Source organism: Emys orbicularis, chromosome 7 (genome assembly GCF_028017835.1).
Source record: "Emys orbicularis isolate rEmyOrb1 chromosome 7, rEmyOrb1.hap1, whole genome shotgun sequence".
NCBI lineage: Eukaryota > Metazoa > Chordata > Testudines > Emydidae > Emys > Emys orbicularis.
Genome location: NC_088689.1, coordinates 16,659,304 through 16,677,885, shown reverse-complemented (window position 1 = coordinate 16,677,885; position 18,582 = coordinate 16,659,304). Strand labels below are relative to the sequence as shown.

General features: G+C 40.6%; 1 protein-coding gene across 1 annotated transcript in view; it reads left to right on the top strand.

Annotated features, from left to right (window-relative positions):
* Window positions 1–18,582, top strand: part of EIF3A (eukaryotic translation initiation factor 3 subunit A) — a 48,749-nt gene that overhangs the window by 26,574 nt on the left and 3,593 nt on the right. Inside the window, exons 12-21 of the mRNA XM_065407434.1 lie at window positions 2,617–2,964; window positions 3,490–3,594; window positions 3,994–4,107; window positions 4,445–4,567; window positions 6,208–6,361; window positions 7,483–7,667; window positions 10,709–10,797; window positions 15,523–15,873; window positions 16,084–16,631; window positions 17,689–17,863. Coding sequence (XP_065263506.1) covers window positions 2,617–2,964; window positions 3,490–3,594; window positions 3,994–4,107; window positions 4,445–4,567; window positions 6,208–6,361; window positions 7,483–7,667; window positions 10,709–10,797; window positions 15,523–15,873; window positions 16,084–16,631; window positions 17,689–17,863 — 2,192 coding nt within the window. The remainder of the gene's footprint in view (window positions 1–2,616; window positions 2,965–3,489; window positions 3,595–3,993; window positions 4,108–4,444; window positions 4,568–6,207; window positions 6,362–7,482; window positions 7,668–10,708; window positions 10,798–15,522; window positions 15,874–16,083; window positions 16,632–17,688; window positions 17,864–18,582) is intronic.

Sequence of the window (18,582 nt, the reverse complement as noted above, 5' to 3'; positions counted from 1 at the left end):
CCGTTTCCCCAGTTTGCTTCTCAGTACGTAAAGTACCAATATGTATTGAGTGACACTAAGTCGTCTTTAGATTTTTACGTTGTGTTCAGAGTAATCATTTTGTACATGCAGTGTTTCAGTCTTGAGTTGACTGCTAGATAAATTATTTAGAGGTGACTACCTGCATGATTAAGCACTACTATTGATTGTCATAATGGCTGTTAGCAAAGCCTTCTTAGGGCTGGGTCCAAAGCCTAGTTAAGTAAATAGGGCTCTTCCCAATGATTTCAGTGGGCATTGAATTGGGCCTTCTAACTTTAAATTCTTAGTAGCCTTTGGTAACTGATTTATTGTACAGCAGGGGAAAAATAGAACCCTACAGGGTTAATTTCTGAAAGATATTTAACACATTTTCTGTTTCCATGTTTGTACTATTGATGTGTTTAGACTTACTAAATGTTCACATTCAACGTATTTGACTTTACAAGCGTTTAGTGAAAATGCCAATTATTTTTTAGGTGATAAGTTTGGAAATCGCACTAGATTTGAGATTGGCTTTTACATTTTAGTCTTTAAATTGCTGTTCGTTGTTAGATACAGCTTGATCAACATGTAATGGTGTCTAGTAGATATTATGGTTGTACACAATGCTTGAGGCCATGCTCATATATATTTTTATATATAATTATTCACCGTGTTTGACCCAAATATAGGCACATTACACAGTCAGTATTTTTAAAGAGACCCAACTATTATGAGCCACTAGCTAGACCCATATTTATATAGTGGAGGTTAAAATAACTTTTCAATTATAATAGTGTTTAATGTGTACTTTTATTTTTAGCAGTCTCAAAAGGTTGCCAATCTTTATCAAATAATAAACGTTTTCTCCATAGGGACAGAAGTCCTTTAACAATGTGTACAAGTTACAGTATTACTCCCTTTTTTAGAGTAATCTTAATATTTCAACCACAATTTATCAAGAATTTCCATCTATATAAGTATCAGAGGGGTAGCCGTGTTAGTCTGAATCTGTAAAAAGCAACAGAGGGTCCTGTGGCACTTTTAAGACTAACAGAAGTATTGGGAGCATAAGCTTTCGTGGGTAACGGGTTGGATCACAGAAACCCCCTTGGGAGCTGCCACCCGATGTGCAAAGACTACCCCTGCTTCTGTTTTCCGTGCCAGCTCAGGACTCCAGCACCTTGTCTTGCTGAATTAGACACTCCAGTCCACTTCAACACAGACCCAAGGTCTGAATCACTTGTCCCAAAGCTGCAAGTTTATCTGAAAACAGCTCATAGAAGTGTGCTTGTCTTTAGCACTCAGATGCTCAACTCCCAATGGGGTCTAAACCCAGATAAATCCGTTTTACCCTGCATAAAGCTTATGCAGGGCAAACTCATAAATTGTTCGCCCTCTATAACACTGATAGAGAGATATGCACAGTTGTTTGCTCCCCCAGGTATTAATACATACTCTGAGTAAATTACTAAATAAAAAGTGATTTTATTAAATACAGACAGGATTTAAGTGGTTCAAAGTTACATCTATATAAGTATAATGTAAGCAATAACACAGTATTCCAGGGTGTATGTTCTGATTTTAAAATCAAACCCCCTTTGTGGTTACAGTTGCAAGCTGTAAACCAAGTAGGCTTTTTTTTATGTTACTTCCAGAACTTTGCTACTATATCAACACACTCTGTAACTGTGTCAAATTCCCTACAGTGCATATGGGTGACATTTTGTAAGTTCTCATTAAGCCTTTCCTCCCTCCCCACTTTCTTCCCCTTACTCCTGTTGCCTTCTCCCCCATTAGCAGCACTTGTAAGTGGCTTCAAAGAAATCTGTAAATCTGTTAGTCTTTAAAATGCCACCGGACTTCTCGTTTTCAAAGAAATGTACATGCTGCTTCTCTTTGTTCTCTTTGTAAAACTCTGCAGTGGCTGATTAGCTAAGGTGTGGTGATGGGAAATGGGCGGTGAGTAAAGAAAAAATGGCAGAAGATATTTAAAAGGACACAGTCTATGTGAAACCTAGTTATTTTTTATAAATTAATTTAAAATAGTCTCAGATACTGCACTTGCTTCTGAGTCATCTTGTCAGTTTTTGTGATCCTACAACTTTCTCTCCCCTGTTGCTATATAAAAGATCCATAGAAACATGGAAAACCGATTAAATGATTGTACAAGTAAAACTGGCTATACATAAAGTGCTATTTAGTGCATAAAAACAAACTGAAAAAAGTGTTTTTTTCATCTCTCAGTTGTAGAATCATAACTATTATTGTTACAGTGGTATGTAAAATATTTTCAGACCAAATTGATTTTTTTTAAGGAAGTTCAAAAATTTCACACCTAGGACACACTTCGTAGTGTGTTGATCTGATACTGTGGAATGCTTAACATGTTTAACTTTTGTGCATGTGAGTATTCCCTTTGAGACTACTACTTGTATATGTTTACAGGATTGGGAACCATGATTTCAGTTTCAGTAAAGTTTTTCATGCAGTTACCAAATATAGGAAATAAGATGACTTTGAGTTGTCTGTTTTATAATGTTTCACTTTCTCATGACTTGGGAATTTTAAAGGGATGCCAACCAATTTTCTGTCTTGTTCTTAATTTGCATTCAGCAAGAGAAGGAAGAACAACATCAGTTAGCTGTCACTGCTTACTTAAAAAATTCAAGGAAAGAGCATCAGCGTATCCTTGCTCGTCGTCAAACTATAGAGGAGAGAAAGGAGCGTCTTGAAAGTCTAAACATTCAGCGTGAGAAAGAAGAGTTGGAACAGCGTGAAGCTGAACTTCAAAAAGTTCGTAAAGCTGAAGAAGAGAGACTCCGCCAGGAGGCAAAAGAGAGAGAGAAGGAGCGTATTCTGCAAGAACATGAGCAAATCAAAAAGAAAACTGTTCGTGAACGGTTGGAGCAAATTAAGAAAACTGAACTGGGAGCCAAGGCATTCAAAGATATTGATATTGAGGTAAACAACTTATTACTGGAATATTGAATTTATTCTAGATTCTTGTACTGTTATTCAGCTGCCTAAATTTCATATTCTCCACCTGTTTTGTTTTTATGTCAGTAAGACATTCCTAAAAATATGAGACTACCAATTTGGGCAATTTAAATATTTGATCAGTCATTGGGATAGGAGCTATTTACATGTAGGAAAGAAGTCCAGCCATTTGAGAGGGGACTGAAGATTTCTACCATCTAGATACCTACCTAGTAATAAAACATGAAATAGACATCCAAATTGTACCGGTGACAGCGGGACTATATCTTAGTTAGAATTCAGATAAAAATCCATGAGATGTCTTCAAAGTAGAATGCAAGTTACACAACAGACACTAACAGGAGCCTAAAAATGTTCAGAAAGTCAACTAGTTTGAAAGTTAAATGAGAAATTGCAAAAAAATTAAAGTAAACATAGGAAACTGCATTCATGCCAGGAAACAACTATTTGCTTTCTGTACTGTTTATTAACTTTAATATCTGATTATAGGATCTTGAAGAATTGGACCCTGACTTCATCATGGCTAAACAGGTTGAACAGCTGGAGAAAGAAAAGAAGGAACTCCAAGAACGTCTGAAGAATCAGGAAAAGAAGGTATATAAAGCAATAAGAGTATGGGCATGGCTATATAGAAATGTACACAGGTTTGGTTAAACCATTGTGAACCCCTGTGTGGATACACTTTTATACTGATTCTAAAACAATATCAGTTTACCTTGCTGCTGTAGAGATACAGGAGCAAGCTGAATTCATACAAGCCAGGTTTTAATTGATTTGAGTCTCTACACACAAATCTGCATCAATTTAACTAAATTGGTTTAAAATCACACCTTGGATTAAACTGGTGCAACTTTGCATGTTTCAAAGACGAATATGCTGGGAATACTGAGGCAGCAAATATATTGGGTGAAGTAGAAATATTTTTTTAGCATACCAGATTTGGTCTTTATTTTATACATTATAGGTATAATACATTTGGTTTTCTATATTTAGATTGACTATTTTGAAAGAGCAAAGCGCTTGGAAGAAATTCCTCTGATAAAGACTGCCTATGAAGAACAAAGAATCCGAGATATGGACCTGTGGGAACAGCAAGAAGAAGAAAGGGTAAGGATATTTTGATTTCATATAGCAGCATCATTTGGTGCTCGATATAAAAACTAGGTCTGTGCCATATGTATGCTTTCCCTTGTCCAGCTCAATCCAAGAAGGGGAGATGTGATTTAGTTCATAGGGGATTATTTCAGTTTCTCATTATTTTCTTCCCACTCATGGATAGCAATGTCTTTTGTGTCAGTCCAGCTAGAGAAAGAGGCAGCTGTCTGATAAGCTGCCTCTGGCTGTGGGCTCTGAGGGTTAAACAACCTCAGGGGATTGTGTTATAAAGACAAATATTATGTAATTTTTAAAAATTGTTAATATTTTTACTTTTGCATATTTGTAGATCACCACAATGCAGCTGGAACGCGAAAAAGCCTTGGAGCATAAGAACAGGATGTCAAGGATGTTGGAGGATAAAGACTTATTTGTATCTAGGCTCAAGGCAGCACGACAATCCATTTATCAGGTAAACATCATGTGTTCTTGTTGGAAAAGCATTTCTATAAAGTACAGGACTTAATTTGTGAGTTCAGTGTTCCACTTGAAAAATACAAATGAATTAACAAATGGAGCTAGACAAGATAATGTCTGTTTAAATTACAAAGATGTTGCCCTGCTATTTTTCTGCAACTCTGGGGGGAAAACCCTTTCTGACAATCTAGAAGAATTCAAATTTAGACAGTTGACCCTTTAAAAGACAAACAGTGATGGCCACAATGTGACATTGAGCCACAGAATAATTTTGTAATTCCAGAGAGCCCTCGTTCTTTCATTGAGAGTTACATTAATGAAGTGTGCATGGGAGTGGAGATGTCCACTTGATGATCTGGCAGACCCTGTCGCTTCCCAGGCGCTGTCATTTAAAATTGCTGTGGCATCTACCACGGTTGCTTACGTGGAAAAGTAATTATTAAAACATTAGATGTATTTTAGCTGCCTTTCAATGTGGTTTAGCAGATGGAAATGAGGGAGAGCCAGCAGCATGTGACCAGTCAGCTCTTCTAGACCACAAATAATCCACAGACCACAATTTGGAGTTGCTCGTCTGGTTAGAGTAATCTCGAAAATGTTTCTAATCTAAAGAACAGACTTCAACACAATTCTTGTGTTTCAGTTCTGTCTTTTTAGTTGATTCAGCAGATCACTTATATGTTACAGAAGTATCTCTGGTATTTTAGATGTGAGACTAGGTTCCTGACCTGAACAGGTCATATCTAAATTAGATAAATGAAAGGGGAGAAGCGATGCAATAGAAATTGTGTGACTTAGTTTCCTGTTCTAGCGCTTTGAAATTTCTCTGAATTTCTCTGCAGTGTATTGGAGATTTAGCAGTTTTCCTCCCATAAATATTATGGAATTTAGAAGGGAAAATTATGATCTTAAAAATAGCAAAGAGTCCTGTGGCACCTTATAGACTAACAGACGTATAGGAGCATGAGCTTTCGTGGGTGAATACCTGAAGAAGTGGGTTTTCACCCACGAAAGCTCATGCTCATAGACGTCTGTTAGTCTATAAGGTGCCACAGGACTCTCTGCTGCTTTTACAGATCCAGACTAACACGGCTACCCCTTTGATACTTGATCTTAAAAATGTATCTATTGTCTTTAGGGGTTACCTCTTCAGAGTTTTTTTTCCTGAGATTTTTAGGGATATGAGAACCTGTCAAAATCAATATTCCTCAAAAGTAGGAATTTAAATTATCTTGTTGTTATAATAACTGTTAAAGAGGGAAGAGGTTTTAGCAGCTTTCTGGTAGCTATGTGCGACTCTTTTTGTGGCACTACCTGTGATTTCTGAGAGATTGGGCATCTGTTTATCATACTTGGGTTTCTGAGGAAACAAAGCACTAGCATTGTGGATGCTGATTCCATTTCTCAGAGGTAGACATTGCATCCCTTTATTCTTAACTTCCCAGAAGGGGGTTGACAGGAGGAAAGTTTAACCATCACCCCGTAAAATGGCCAGTGGATGGGAAGATGACTACTGCAAAATTTGTTGACATTACTATTTTGTAGTTCTTTGCATCTTTGTTCAGTGACCTAAATAACTCTCCAGCTGTTGGATTGAGTTCTGAAGGTTTTACTTGTACTCTTGCTATTTTTCAGGAAAAACTCAAACAGTTCGAAGAAAGGTTAGCAGAAGAAAGACATAACCGTTTGGAGGAACGTAAGAGACAACGCAAAGAGGAGAGGCGTGTTTCTTATTACAGAGAAAAGGAGGAGGAAGAGCAGAGATTGCAAGAAGAAAAAATACTTAAAGGTAAAAATTTAAGAGACATGCACTGAATAAACAGACTGATATTGTAGCTCATTCCTTCTTGAACCATCCCAAAATCTTTCAAAGTCAAGTATAGGTCACTGTGTTCCATTGGATAGTAGGAAATGTTTCTGTTCCTTTCCATTCGGAGGAAAGTTCTATATTCATTGCAACCAGACAGTGCAGCTTGTGAGAGGCATGCTTGTGCAGCCACCCAGCCTGCTGGCTCTCTCTCTCTGTGTACACACAGACACACTAGGGGCAGAGGTGTGTGGAATGAAGAGAGAAAATGAAGAGGCAATAATGAATGAAGGAGGGGATAGAGTAAGAATGGGAGTTGGAGAGTCTCTATTCAAAGGTTTCAAATTAGAGTTCTCGCCATCTTTCTTTCCGTACATGAGGAGAAAAAAATAGAGGGAACATTGTTGCCAGACTGAGAACACAAGAATTACCATATCGGATCATTGGCGTGTTCTCTCTAGTCCAGTATCTTCTGTCTGTGGTGGCTAGTACCTGAGACTTCAGAAGATGATGCTTGGAAATCCTTAGATTGGACAAATATGAAATAACTTTCCATAGGGCAAATATTTTCCCAACCCGCTGTTAATGGATGACTGAAGCCCTGAAGTGTCAGGTCTGTATCCTGTATAAAACATCTTACAAAAATCCTGAATGAAGATAAGATTTTATATGGCTTATGAAATAATTAGTTGCTTTTTTTGACGCGTCCTTAAGAAGAACTTCTTGCCCATACTTGAGGTACATCAAGGTTGTTATGGTGTTAACTAATATTTCACACCTTTAGTGTTTATAAATTTGATTTGTGCAGCGATAAATAGATATCTGCATGGTTTCTTTATTAAATATCCAACAGCTGTTGTGCCAGATATCAAGTTGATCAATTATTTTGTTTTTTTCCTATCATGTAGACGTTAATTACTTTCAAAAGAAGAATGCTGCTGTTCACAAATACTACAATGGTTACTTAGATGTTTGTGGGTGTGAGGAGGACTATTGTTTACCCTTTCTCTTTTTTCCTCCAGTTATAAACTGCTCTCAGAGAGCATTTGCTCTATTGGTAGTTTATTTTATTTTTTTCAAAAGAATACAAATTCTTGTTGCAGAGCTCGAAGAGAAGGAACGTGTTGAGCGTGAAAAACGTGAGCAGGAACAGCGTGAATACCAGGAGCGTGTCAGAAAACTAGAAGAAGTAGAGAGGAAAAAACGTCAAAGAGAGCAGGAAATTGAAGAGAGGGAGCGTCGCAGAGAAGAGGAGAGGAGGGGTCTTGATGACCCACTTTCAAGAAGGGTATTGTGATTAGTTTTTTAATCAGCTGGTTGCTCTTCCTCTCTCTATATTTTGTAAGGAGTTGAAAATGCAGTTTAGGTGGGCTAATGAAAGCCGTGTAGAGGTGTGCAACCCATAAGGAAAAGTTTAGGTAAATTCTGTGTGCTTAGTTGCTTGTCTAGTTCAGAAGTTAATATTTGGGTGTCAGCAATTGACAGTTTATTCATTGGCCACAGAAAATTAGTTGTCAACAAATTGAACCAATATGTTTAAAGGGGTAGAGAATAGATTTAATTGTGGTAAGCGCAGATGAATTGGGAGGGACTAGTGAGGAACAAAATTGTAATGGCTTATGCTAAAGTTGTGAATCAGAATAGCCATTAAAGGGAAACTCCAGTCTAAACATAAAAATAAACATACTCACTACATCAGATTAGAAGAGTGAAGGACTAAAAAAATCTTTAAAAAATCAGAAGCTATCATTTTGAAAATATAATATAAAATCGAACTGAAATAATGCACTTTCTCAGTAGAGTACACTAGAAATAACAATTTAAAAAAAAATCCAAACTCATAAGTTAAATTGTGTCATGATTTTGGGGATTGGTATAATAATAAAGTCATTCCAAAAATGTGTGTTACATCCTGTAACTTACCTGTACAAAACTTTGACATTTTCTAATTTTTAATGCTTGCTAATGGGAAAGCTTGTTTTAGGTCCTCCTTTGGATGTGATTCACGGAGATACTGAAACAAGTAGAAGTACTTGTAGAAGTACTCTTCTACAAATATTTTTGAAAAAGTGGTTGTTCTTAGCAAACATTTGTTTGGCTATCTAAAACCACCAGCTCATTTAATACCAGGTGACACTCTTGTTCATTACTAATTTGCCTATGTGGAAAAGTTGATTTCCAGTTCCTAGGGAACAGGTATGCACATCACCCAAAAAATGCCTTCACAACTGGCAGACTCACTGAAAGCAAGGATTGAATGATCCTAGGTAGTTAACTGTGATCTTTTGTGTAGAGAGAACTTTATCTACGGGGCTCTCAATTTAGTACTACTTACTAGCACTACTAAATGTACATATTTTAGTACAGGGAAAACTTTTCAGTCACAAACTGAATGTTTAATCACAACTGTTACAAAAGGGCCTACTCTCTCACTGACCGTTTTTTTTTCTATTTGAGTCATTGTAATGAATGTGTGAAAACTTATTTCCATAACAAACTGGTTGCTATAAAAACTTCCATATATCCCTTCTGGAGGAGGAGCTAGGCTTTGTAGGGCATAAAGCCCATGTTGAAATACAAATTTAGAGGCTTGGAAACACCATTGACCAAGTAGCTTTAAATGTCTTTCTTAGTTGGATCCAATTTTGAAGGTCACTGTTCTAAGTAAGTGGATGGCTATATGAAAATCAGTCATTCATATGACTAATCTATAACGCAAATCTATCGTCTTCTATATCTTGTACAGAAACTTTTTTTCATTAGCAAATGAAATTGTTTCAGGATTAGATAAAAATGGTCTATTTTTGTTTGATAGTAGGAGAAACTTTGCTTTGTAAAATGGATCATTGATTATTGCTATGCTTAATACTCACTTCCAAGGATTTAACTGTAAAAATGTCATATGCTAAATAGTTTCTGTGTAAAATGAAGTGTCTGTGAATCACAAAAAAACTGTTAGGTGCTTTACAAACACAGAACAAAAAGATGGTCCCTGCCTCCAGAGGGTTTATAATCATAATTATAAAACGAGAGAGACAACAGATTGATATTGATAGGGGAATATAAGGAAACAATAAGGCAGTATTAGTCAGCATGATCAGCAGTATCAGTGCCCCAGGTGCTTAACCGTTGTCAAATCTTTTTGTAGGCATCACAACAACGGAGAGTTTGAAGGAGGATAATAAGGTAGCTTTGCAGATGATTATGGGGAGCTTCTCCCAAGCATAAGGCATAGCAGGGGAGAAAGCACAAAGGTGCTTGTTTGAAAATTAAGCATGTGGGTAATGGACGCTGGCATCAGTGGCCAATCGAAGGCAAGAGTCAACATTTCAGTAGCAAATAAGAGGTGAAAGGCTGTAGAGGGCTTTTCTTTGAAAGTGAAGACAAGCAGGTTATATTTGCGATAGAGGAGGGGTTGCCACTGGAGGGATTCAAAGAGGGGTGGGTGACATGATGAAAGCGATGGGCTAGAAGAATGATCTTTGCATCAGTATTCTGAATGGATATGAATGGGGCACAACTACATTTGTCAAGTCCAGAGAAAAGGAGGTTGTATTTGAGATATGAGATGAGGTTGGATGAGAGTTTTAGCGGTGTGGATGGATGAGAGAGAATTTGCAAGATTTAGACATAGCCTGAATGTAGGGATCTAGAGAGGGATCCAAGTCAAGGATGACGCACAGATTACAGGTCTAAGTGACAGGCAGGATGGTGGTGATGTTCACAGTGATTGAAAAAGGAGGTGAAGTGGGAAGATTAGGAGCTCTGTTTTAGCCATCTTGAGCTTGTGCTTGATATCTAGACATCTAGATAGACTTCATAGACACATAAATGTGTAAAGGTACTCTATATCCAGAGTACCTGTAAACACTTATTGTTATAAGGTTTTACTTGGTTATAGTGGGTCATATCATGTAATGAATGAAGAACACTTTTTAAAAAGTTGAATTGAAGTGACTGGACATCTGCTGCTATTTATGGTAGTACATTAGTTTAAAATGTCTTTATGGGTTAAGTTCTAATATATTTAAATCTAGCTGCTGCTTAAAGTCACACTACAATATTGCTCATGTACTTAATTAGCTCTAGTAAACTTTTTGTTGTATTAATCTAGAATTTAAACCTAAAAAAATATTATTTGTATCATATTATCTGATACGTCTGTTCCTTAGCTCAGCCAATTTACAGTTATTCAAGCGTTACATTGTAGAGAACATCAGCTTAATTGGTGCTAGAGCATGATGTTAAGTGAATGGATTGCAAATATTAGAAGTTCTGTATTTTTGTGCTACCAAAGCTGATGCTACTATTTACCTGTGGTGAATATAGGAATCTCGTTGGGGTGATAGAGATGCTGACAACACCTGGAGACGAACAGCTGAGCCAGAATCTGAATGGAGACGAGCACCACCAGAGAGGTAGGTAGAGGGAAATCCAGCATCATGTTGTTGGGCCCCCAATTTGTAGGCACTCTTCCTGTTGTCAGTCTGAATAGCCTTTGCCTCTATTATGGCCAGCATTTGCATCTTTGAAAGTTATCCTCAAGGATTTTTTTAAACTCCTTTGTAAGGATTCCAAAGTAAGACAGAAGGAGTATAGCTATTTAAAAATGCAAATGGGGAAGAGGGGACTTGTGATAAGATATGATAAAGACCTATCCAAACTCTATCGTACTTTTATCCAAGCATCCTTTTATCTAGAACATTGAATACAATTAAACTTCCTGGTTTATTTAAACCTTTACATTAAATCCAGCGGATGCCACCAAACCTCTAATAAACCAGCAGCTGATTACATGATTTTTCTTTTGCTAAATCTGCAGCCTAATCAACCATCATCTTTACTTAAATGATTTGCTGCAGAGCTCAAAATGAGGGAAAGAGAGTCACTAGACTTTGTGATGACCTATCGTATTAGGAATTTTCCATTAAGGAATTGAGAGAGATATCGAAGAACTATGTAACAAAAATTCAAAGCCTTGCAAGAAATTCAAAATCCAGGATAATTTACAGAAGCTGAAAATATATGCTGCAAGCTGAAACTAAGATCTAAAGAAATGTCATGAATTGAGAAGGGAAACAAACTGAAAAGGGAGAGTTTAAGGACTCAGTATTTTGAGGCTGTTCTTTTGCTAAAATGCTTATCCTGGGTCTGACTGTTTTAGGATATTTGGGTACGTTCACTGATAACTGAGAGGATTTTGAGAATGACTGCATAGAAGGAGAAATATTGGTCTTTGGGAGCTCTGTGCATCTGTTAGAACTTTTTTCTTTCTCTTCCATGCAGTTAAAATGTTGAGAGAGGAGAATCAAAATCAGTACAGGCTAATATGCAAGACTATTGAACGTTTTCTTGACCAATTCTTTTAATTTGTCCCAAGAGAGTAATTGAAGCCAAATCTAGCCATAATACTTTCTGACATTGCTTAAGATGGAAGGTAGGGATCCTGTATTATTTGTGCACCCAAAAGTCTCATTGGTTTTAGTGGTAGTCTGGGTGTACAAGGAATGTGTTAATTTATATTGGACTCTAGTGTAGTAATGTAGATTTGACTGCAACTGAATAAAATGTTCAGAAATCTATTTCTGAATTAAGGCAGAGGCAGTGATATAGAGGGCAGAACACAGAGCAGCAGCAGGAACACATATTTAGTTTATGCCTACAGCTCCTAGCACAAATGGTGTCATGTTGGAATCGTCCCATGGACACCAATAAAGGTAAGGAAATTCAGAGATTGTCTTGCAAAGGTAGATTTTTCACTTGAAACCATTTCATTCATCACTCAAATGCCAATTGCCATATGACCGTCCATAATCGTGGAACTACTTGTAGAGTGCAGGCAGGCCTCACACTGATTACCCAGGACTTCAGGGTGGTCATCTTAGCTGTCAATTTGTCCTAGTTGTCTTCAACCTTTTCTGGACCATGACCCTGTGTTACAACAGGAAAAAATTGCAGATTCCCCCTCCCTAGCCATAAGGAGAGGGTAGTCCTGACACATGCTGGATGTGTTTGCAAACCCCAGGTTGAGAACCTGTGGTCTAGTCAATGGAGAGTCAGCCTTCACCATACAAGGAAGATGGTCAACGTAAGAAACAAAGGAAAGCATAAATCTCTTAGAATCCGGGCAACAAAATTAGTCATCTTCCAGATAATATCTGCAATTTGCCAAAACAGCCAAGGAAAATAAGTTTGTAACTGAATAGAGGCTGTGCAGTGTGTGTCACAGAGTGAGGAACTTATCACCCCTAAAAACATTATATAAAATATTACCTCTCCATCAAAAAAGCAGATTGGTCTTTGGCAGATGGCAGTTGCTCTAGAATGCACCCTCAACAGGAGTGTCTGTTTCCAAATCACCCATTTTAGGGAAAATAGAGATTGTTCACAACAAGCACTTCTAATTCCTGAGAGGGACCAGAAGACAACCCTGGAATTCATCAGAGGGGATGATATTATTTCAGCTATCATAGAAATGTAGGGCTGGACAGGACCTCAGTAGGTCTTGTAGTGTATTCCCTCTGTGCCAAAGCAGGAATTAAGTATATCTAGACCATCCTTGATAGATGTTTGTCTAACTTGTTCTTAAAAAAACATCAGTGATGGTGATCCGTTGCTTTTGCATGACTTGTATTGCTCCCCAGAGGAGCCCCAAATAGCTTTTCATGTGCTTCTGATAATGGAAAAAAGGCCTGATGTGTATTTCATGTGTGTATCTTATGTACTTTTTGAGTTATGAGTGAGCATAAGAATCCTTAAACTATCATCATCCACCAGGATTTGGGAAAAGTTAGAGATCCTAGTACCAGATCTCCCCCATTTTGATTAGCATGAAACTTGGCAGAAAAATTCTACATGAATTGCAAAGGCATCCTACTTTCAACCTCATAAACCTTATAATGGAAATCGGGTTGCAGTCTTGAGTGTGGAGTGGCTGCTGCCATTCTGTAATGAACTGAATAATAATCTTGTCTGATCATTAGTTTTTGTTGCAAAAAGCTATCCCCCTATAGAACATTCTGTATGTTAGCCTCCCACAAGTGTGCAGGTCATTCCCTATATGTTAGTATGTTTGACTGAGATTACAATTCGCTTTCTAACTTCAATAAACATACTTCATTTCTAAAGGGAATTTTAGTAGAGAGCCATATTCACAGTTGAAAGAGCTCCCAGTTGCCCCTAATCAGTACCTATCTCCTGACTTTTCTTTCCATCTGAAGAATTATTTCACAATCTTGAAGGTACAAAGATTAGCAGAAGTAATTGGCACAGTATTTTACAATTACCTTCTTAAGATCCTGAGGAATCTGAGTTATAGACTTTCTTTTGCTATGGTTATAGATATCACTACTTCTGTCAACTTAGAGCACCCATACAGCTAATTTTGTTAGTGTTCCTAAACAGTCACCTTTCACCAGAGACTGAGTAGGAAAAACTTTAGCTTGAAAGAGAATTCTCCAATTTGAGTGCAAACAGGAGTCTAGAACAGAATTGCTGTCTCATTGTTTGTTAAAGGTAATTGTACTCTCCCTCATTCTGGAAGAAGAAACAGGAAGCTGTATCTCAGATTTCTCAAGATTGTTGAGGTATGGGTTGTGTCAAATTAACAGCGGCATACTCTTCCCCTCTTGTTGGAATCCCACATTATTATTTTTTTTAACCAAATCTTTGTAGTTTACCTCTAAGCAGTCCAATAATGTGCATTTTTACTTTTCAAATTCATGAGAAATTCAAATCCAGGTTAACACCTTGATTCGTAATTCCTAAAAGACACACACCACCCTCCATCTTCATAATAAACTGTCCCTCATTCCCCACAAATAGTTTGTTTAATTTCCTAAAATTGGGAGGAAACCTTCACCTCTTGACAGAACCATGGCTTGTGACCTGTATAAATATGTAAAATACATCCTTACTGTATTCAGTGCTGTTGTGAATGAAGAGGTGCAGGCCAAATATATATAGAGCCCTTGGTGAAGCATTAAAATAAACAATATATCTTGGATAATGACAAGTAAGAAAGCTCACACTCATATCCAGTGGTATCCAATCTTTTCAGCTTTGAGGACCAAACATATTTCAAAAGATCAGGGAGCCACAATCAGTATTATGGCGCAGATTCTGCCATTGCTGTGCTCCCTTTGCATCACTTCAGAATGGGGTAGTCCCCAGAGGGCATAGTCAGTCTGTCAATATCCTGTACCTCCCTACCTGCAGCCACCTAGCACAGAGGGTGAGGAAGATGAGAGGCCAGGAGCGCATTGTCCTCTGACCATTCCAAGTTGGATTATGACCCCTATGGGACTGTTGCCAGTTAAAGCATTCCAAGGCTGCTGTGATGGACCTGTACGTGATTGTTGGTTACCAACTTCTGGACTGCACTGTGAGGCAGGGAGGAAGAGATGGGAGCCATCCTTTAACAGTCATTCCCTTAGACCAGTGGTCCCCAAACTTTTTACCTCATGCCCCCCCTCATCCCTGTCCACGCCCCCAGAGCCGGGGCCTGGAGTGGGGCTGCGGCTCTGGGAGGGGGGGGGGGACGCAGACAGGGGTAAGGCCCCTTCCCCCCCAACTCCTGTACTCCACCGGGCCAAGAGGCACAGGCGGAGTCGACGGGGGAGCGTCAGCAGTCGACTCACCGCAGTGAGTAGATCAAAGTACGTCGACTTCAGCTACGTTATTCACATAGCTGAAGTTGCGTAGCTTAGATAGATTTTTACCTCCTCCCCCGCCAGTGTAGGCCAGGGCTTAGACTCTGGCAGAGCCCCTCAAATGCCTTTCCTGCTCTTCTTGGATTCCCACAAATCAGCAGGGAAGAGGCAGTGGAGCAGCCAGACTTATTCTCTTTGCAGTTCAGCAAGTGGCCAGCAGGGGAGCAGCTGTAGCCTAGAAGGGACAACAGCTGCTCAGAGCAGTTTCTGGGGCAACGGGGGAGGTGATGCCTCCTACCTCCTTTTGACAGTGATGAGGCTGATTCAGATACTTCCAGTTAGAAATAGCAACTGGTTGGGGAACGTATTTTCAACTTGCAGTCAATTGCACGCTTTCTTCATAACGTGCACCTTCAAGGGCCACAGGTTGGACCCGCTGCTCTAATAAATAAACCTTTCTTCACTTTTCACCCTTTTCATGTTGTTTAATAGGGAATGGCGCCGTGGAGAAGGGCGTGAGGATGAAAGACCTTTCCGAAGAGGAGATGATCTACTTAGACGTGGTGGTGCTGAAGAGAAAGAGCCTTCTTCCCGGGAAGCAAATGAAGACCGAGCCCCCAAGCAGGATGTGGAAGAGGACGGGGAACCCAGGCGGGGCGTGGACGAGGATGGGGAACCCAGGCGGGACGAGGATAGGGAACCCAGGCGGGACGAGGACGGGGAACCCAAGCGGGACGAGGACGGGGAACCCAGGCAGGGCGTGGACGAGGATGGGGGACCTAGGCGGGGCGTAGATCAGGACAGAGGGAGTTGGCGCACTGCAGATGACGACAGGGGGCCCAGGCGTGGCCTGGAAGACGACAGGGGGCCCAGGCGTGGCCTGGAAGACGACAGGGGGCCCAGGCGTGGCCTGGAAGACGACAGGGGGCCCAGGCGTGGCCTGGAAGACGACAGGGGGCCCAGGCGTGGCCTGGAAGACGACAGGGGGCCCAGGCGTGGCCTGGAAGACGACAGGGGGCCCAGGCGTGGCCTGGAAGACGACAGGGGGCCCAGGCGTGGCCTGGAAGACGACAGGGGGCCCAGGCGTGGCCTGGAAGACGACAGGGGGCCCAGGCGTGGCCTGGATGACGACAGGGGGAATTGGCGCACTGCAGATGAGGATAGGGGTCCCAGGCGCGGGCTGGATGAGGATAGGGGTCCCAGGCGCGGGCTGGATGAGGATAGGGGGAGTTGGCGCACTGCAGAAGACAACAGGGGACCCAGGCGTGGCCTGGATGACGACAGGGGACCCAGGCGGGGCCTGGATGACGACAGGGGGAGTTGGCGCACTGCAGATGACGACAGGGGACCTAGGCGTGGCCTGGATGACGACAGGGGACCTAGGCGTGGTCTGGATGACGACAGGGGACCTAGGCGGGGCCTGGATGACGACAGAATTTCCAGACGAGATGAGGACAGAGGCCCCTGGCGTAGTGCAGATGAGGATCGACTCTCAAGACGTGATGATGACAGAGGTCCATGGCGTGGTGGGGATGACGACAGAGGGCCCAGGCGTGGTGATGATTCAAGACCTGGTCCTTGGAGACCATTTGGTAAACCAGGTAAAATAATTTTGTAATTAAACTATGGATTTTTTTCATAATTCTATCCCTCTTCCAAAAATGAAATTAGCTGAGTTTAGTAAGATGTATATTAAGTACTAGATACTTGAGATAGCAGAAATAACTGGATCTAGCTCTGTGTGTTATTTTTAAACCAAGATTAGGTGTGTGTCTGAAAGATACTCTAGTTCAAACTAGGAATCAGTATGAGTCTATTAATTTTCTGTTGCAAATGGCTGGATCAATCTGGCTAATTTGGATGCCCCTCTCATTTTAAATGATCCTTTTCATTTTACTGTTTTTTTTGTTTGTTTGTTTAAATCAATATTTATTGCTTCTGTAGCAAATATTTAAAGGTCAAATATTAATGCTGGGAATTCACTTGTCTTGTGAACTAACCAATGTGAAATAAAAACTTTAATGCCCTCATGGGGCAGAATCAGCTTTTTACTAGACTAATGCAGCTTTGGCTCCCTTTCCTTTTTAAACTGTCCCAGAGGTCAGCCTCTTTTAAAGAGAATTTGGAATTCATCAGCCAATAAGTTGGACTTTGGTACCTCTGTGGTTTTGTGCACCTTTTTATTTATAGCATGCAAAAAATATTTCCAGTCAGTTATTTGAAGTCTTAGCTGGTAATGGCTATTACAGTTGTTTTCTGATTTCCTGTAGTGCTTAGCTAGGTCTGAACTTGTTACTTAGTGTTTATTTTGACATTTCTGTCAGTGAGCCCCCTTCCCCTCCGAGCGCTGCAAAGTGCCATTGTAGACAGTGCACCAGCGCTGGGAGCTATTCCCTTCGTGGAGGTTTTTTACACAGCCACGTTCAAGCGCTGCCGCTTAAAATCCATGGGGAGTATGGATTTCTTCAGGTGAATGAGGCACCTGACCTACATTACATAGGTACTTCTTCAAGTCTTTGTGGATCCCACTCAAGGTGGGAGCCAAATGGACAAAAACTTGAAGCAGAATCACAGTTACTGTGAAGGCAAGTAAACCCTTCTCTCTCGACTACTCCAAGTTTAGTCAGAAAATAATTTGATTCCCTTTGTTACTAACAGGTGGATGGAGAGAACGAGAGAAAGCTCGTGAAGACAGCTGGGGACCCCCGCGAGACTCCAGACCTTCGGAAGACCGTGAGTTGGATAGAGATAAAGATATTGATGAAAACGAAAAGGATCGTGAGTTTGACAAAGATAGTGACCTTGATCGGGATGATCGCTTCAGACGTCCAAGGTTTGATTTTTCTATTGTTAACAATATTGATAGGAGTTTTGTAAAAGCCATCAGCTTTTTTTCTCTTTTGTGAAATTAGTCACATCTTTAAAGCAATAAACAAATTATATTGATTATTCATATTGTGAAGAAAACCCTAATTGTTCCCAGAAGCAGCCACAAAATGTTTTACTACTCACTTTTAAATACACCTCTACCTCGATATAACGCGACCCGATATAACACGGGTTCGCATACAACGCAGTAAAGCAGTGCTCCTGCGGATCAGTGCTTCAGCTCCCAGCCAGGGTGCTCCGCTTCCCGCCGCCGGTGAGTGCAGGGAGGTTGGGGAAAGGACACCCCCCGTACTCACCTGCGGCAGGAAGCGGAGCACCGCGGCTGGGAGCTGGTGGAGAGGAGCCGGCTGGGGCCGGGCTGCTCCGCTTCCCGCTGCTGCCGGTGAGTGCCTGTCAGGGGGTGGGGTGTGTGGATAGGGGTCAGGGGACAGGGAGGTTTGGTAGGGGTTGGGGTCCTGGGGGTGATTAGGGATGGGGGGTCTCTGGAGGGGGCGGTCAGGGGACAAGGAGCAGGGGGGCAAAAGCAAGTACGATATTATGTGGTCTCACCTATAGCGCAGTAAGATTTTTTGGCTCCGGAGGACCGCGTTATATCGGGGTAGAGGTGTATGATTGCAGTCCTTTTCTTAGTCAGGATTGAGCGTTGACCTTAGGTTTCACTAA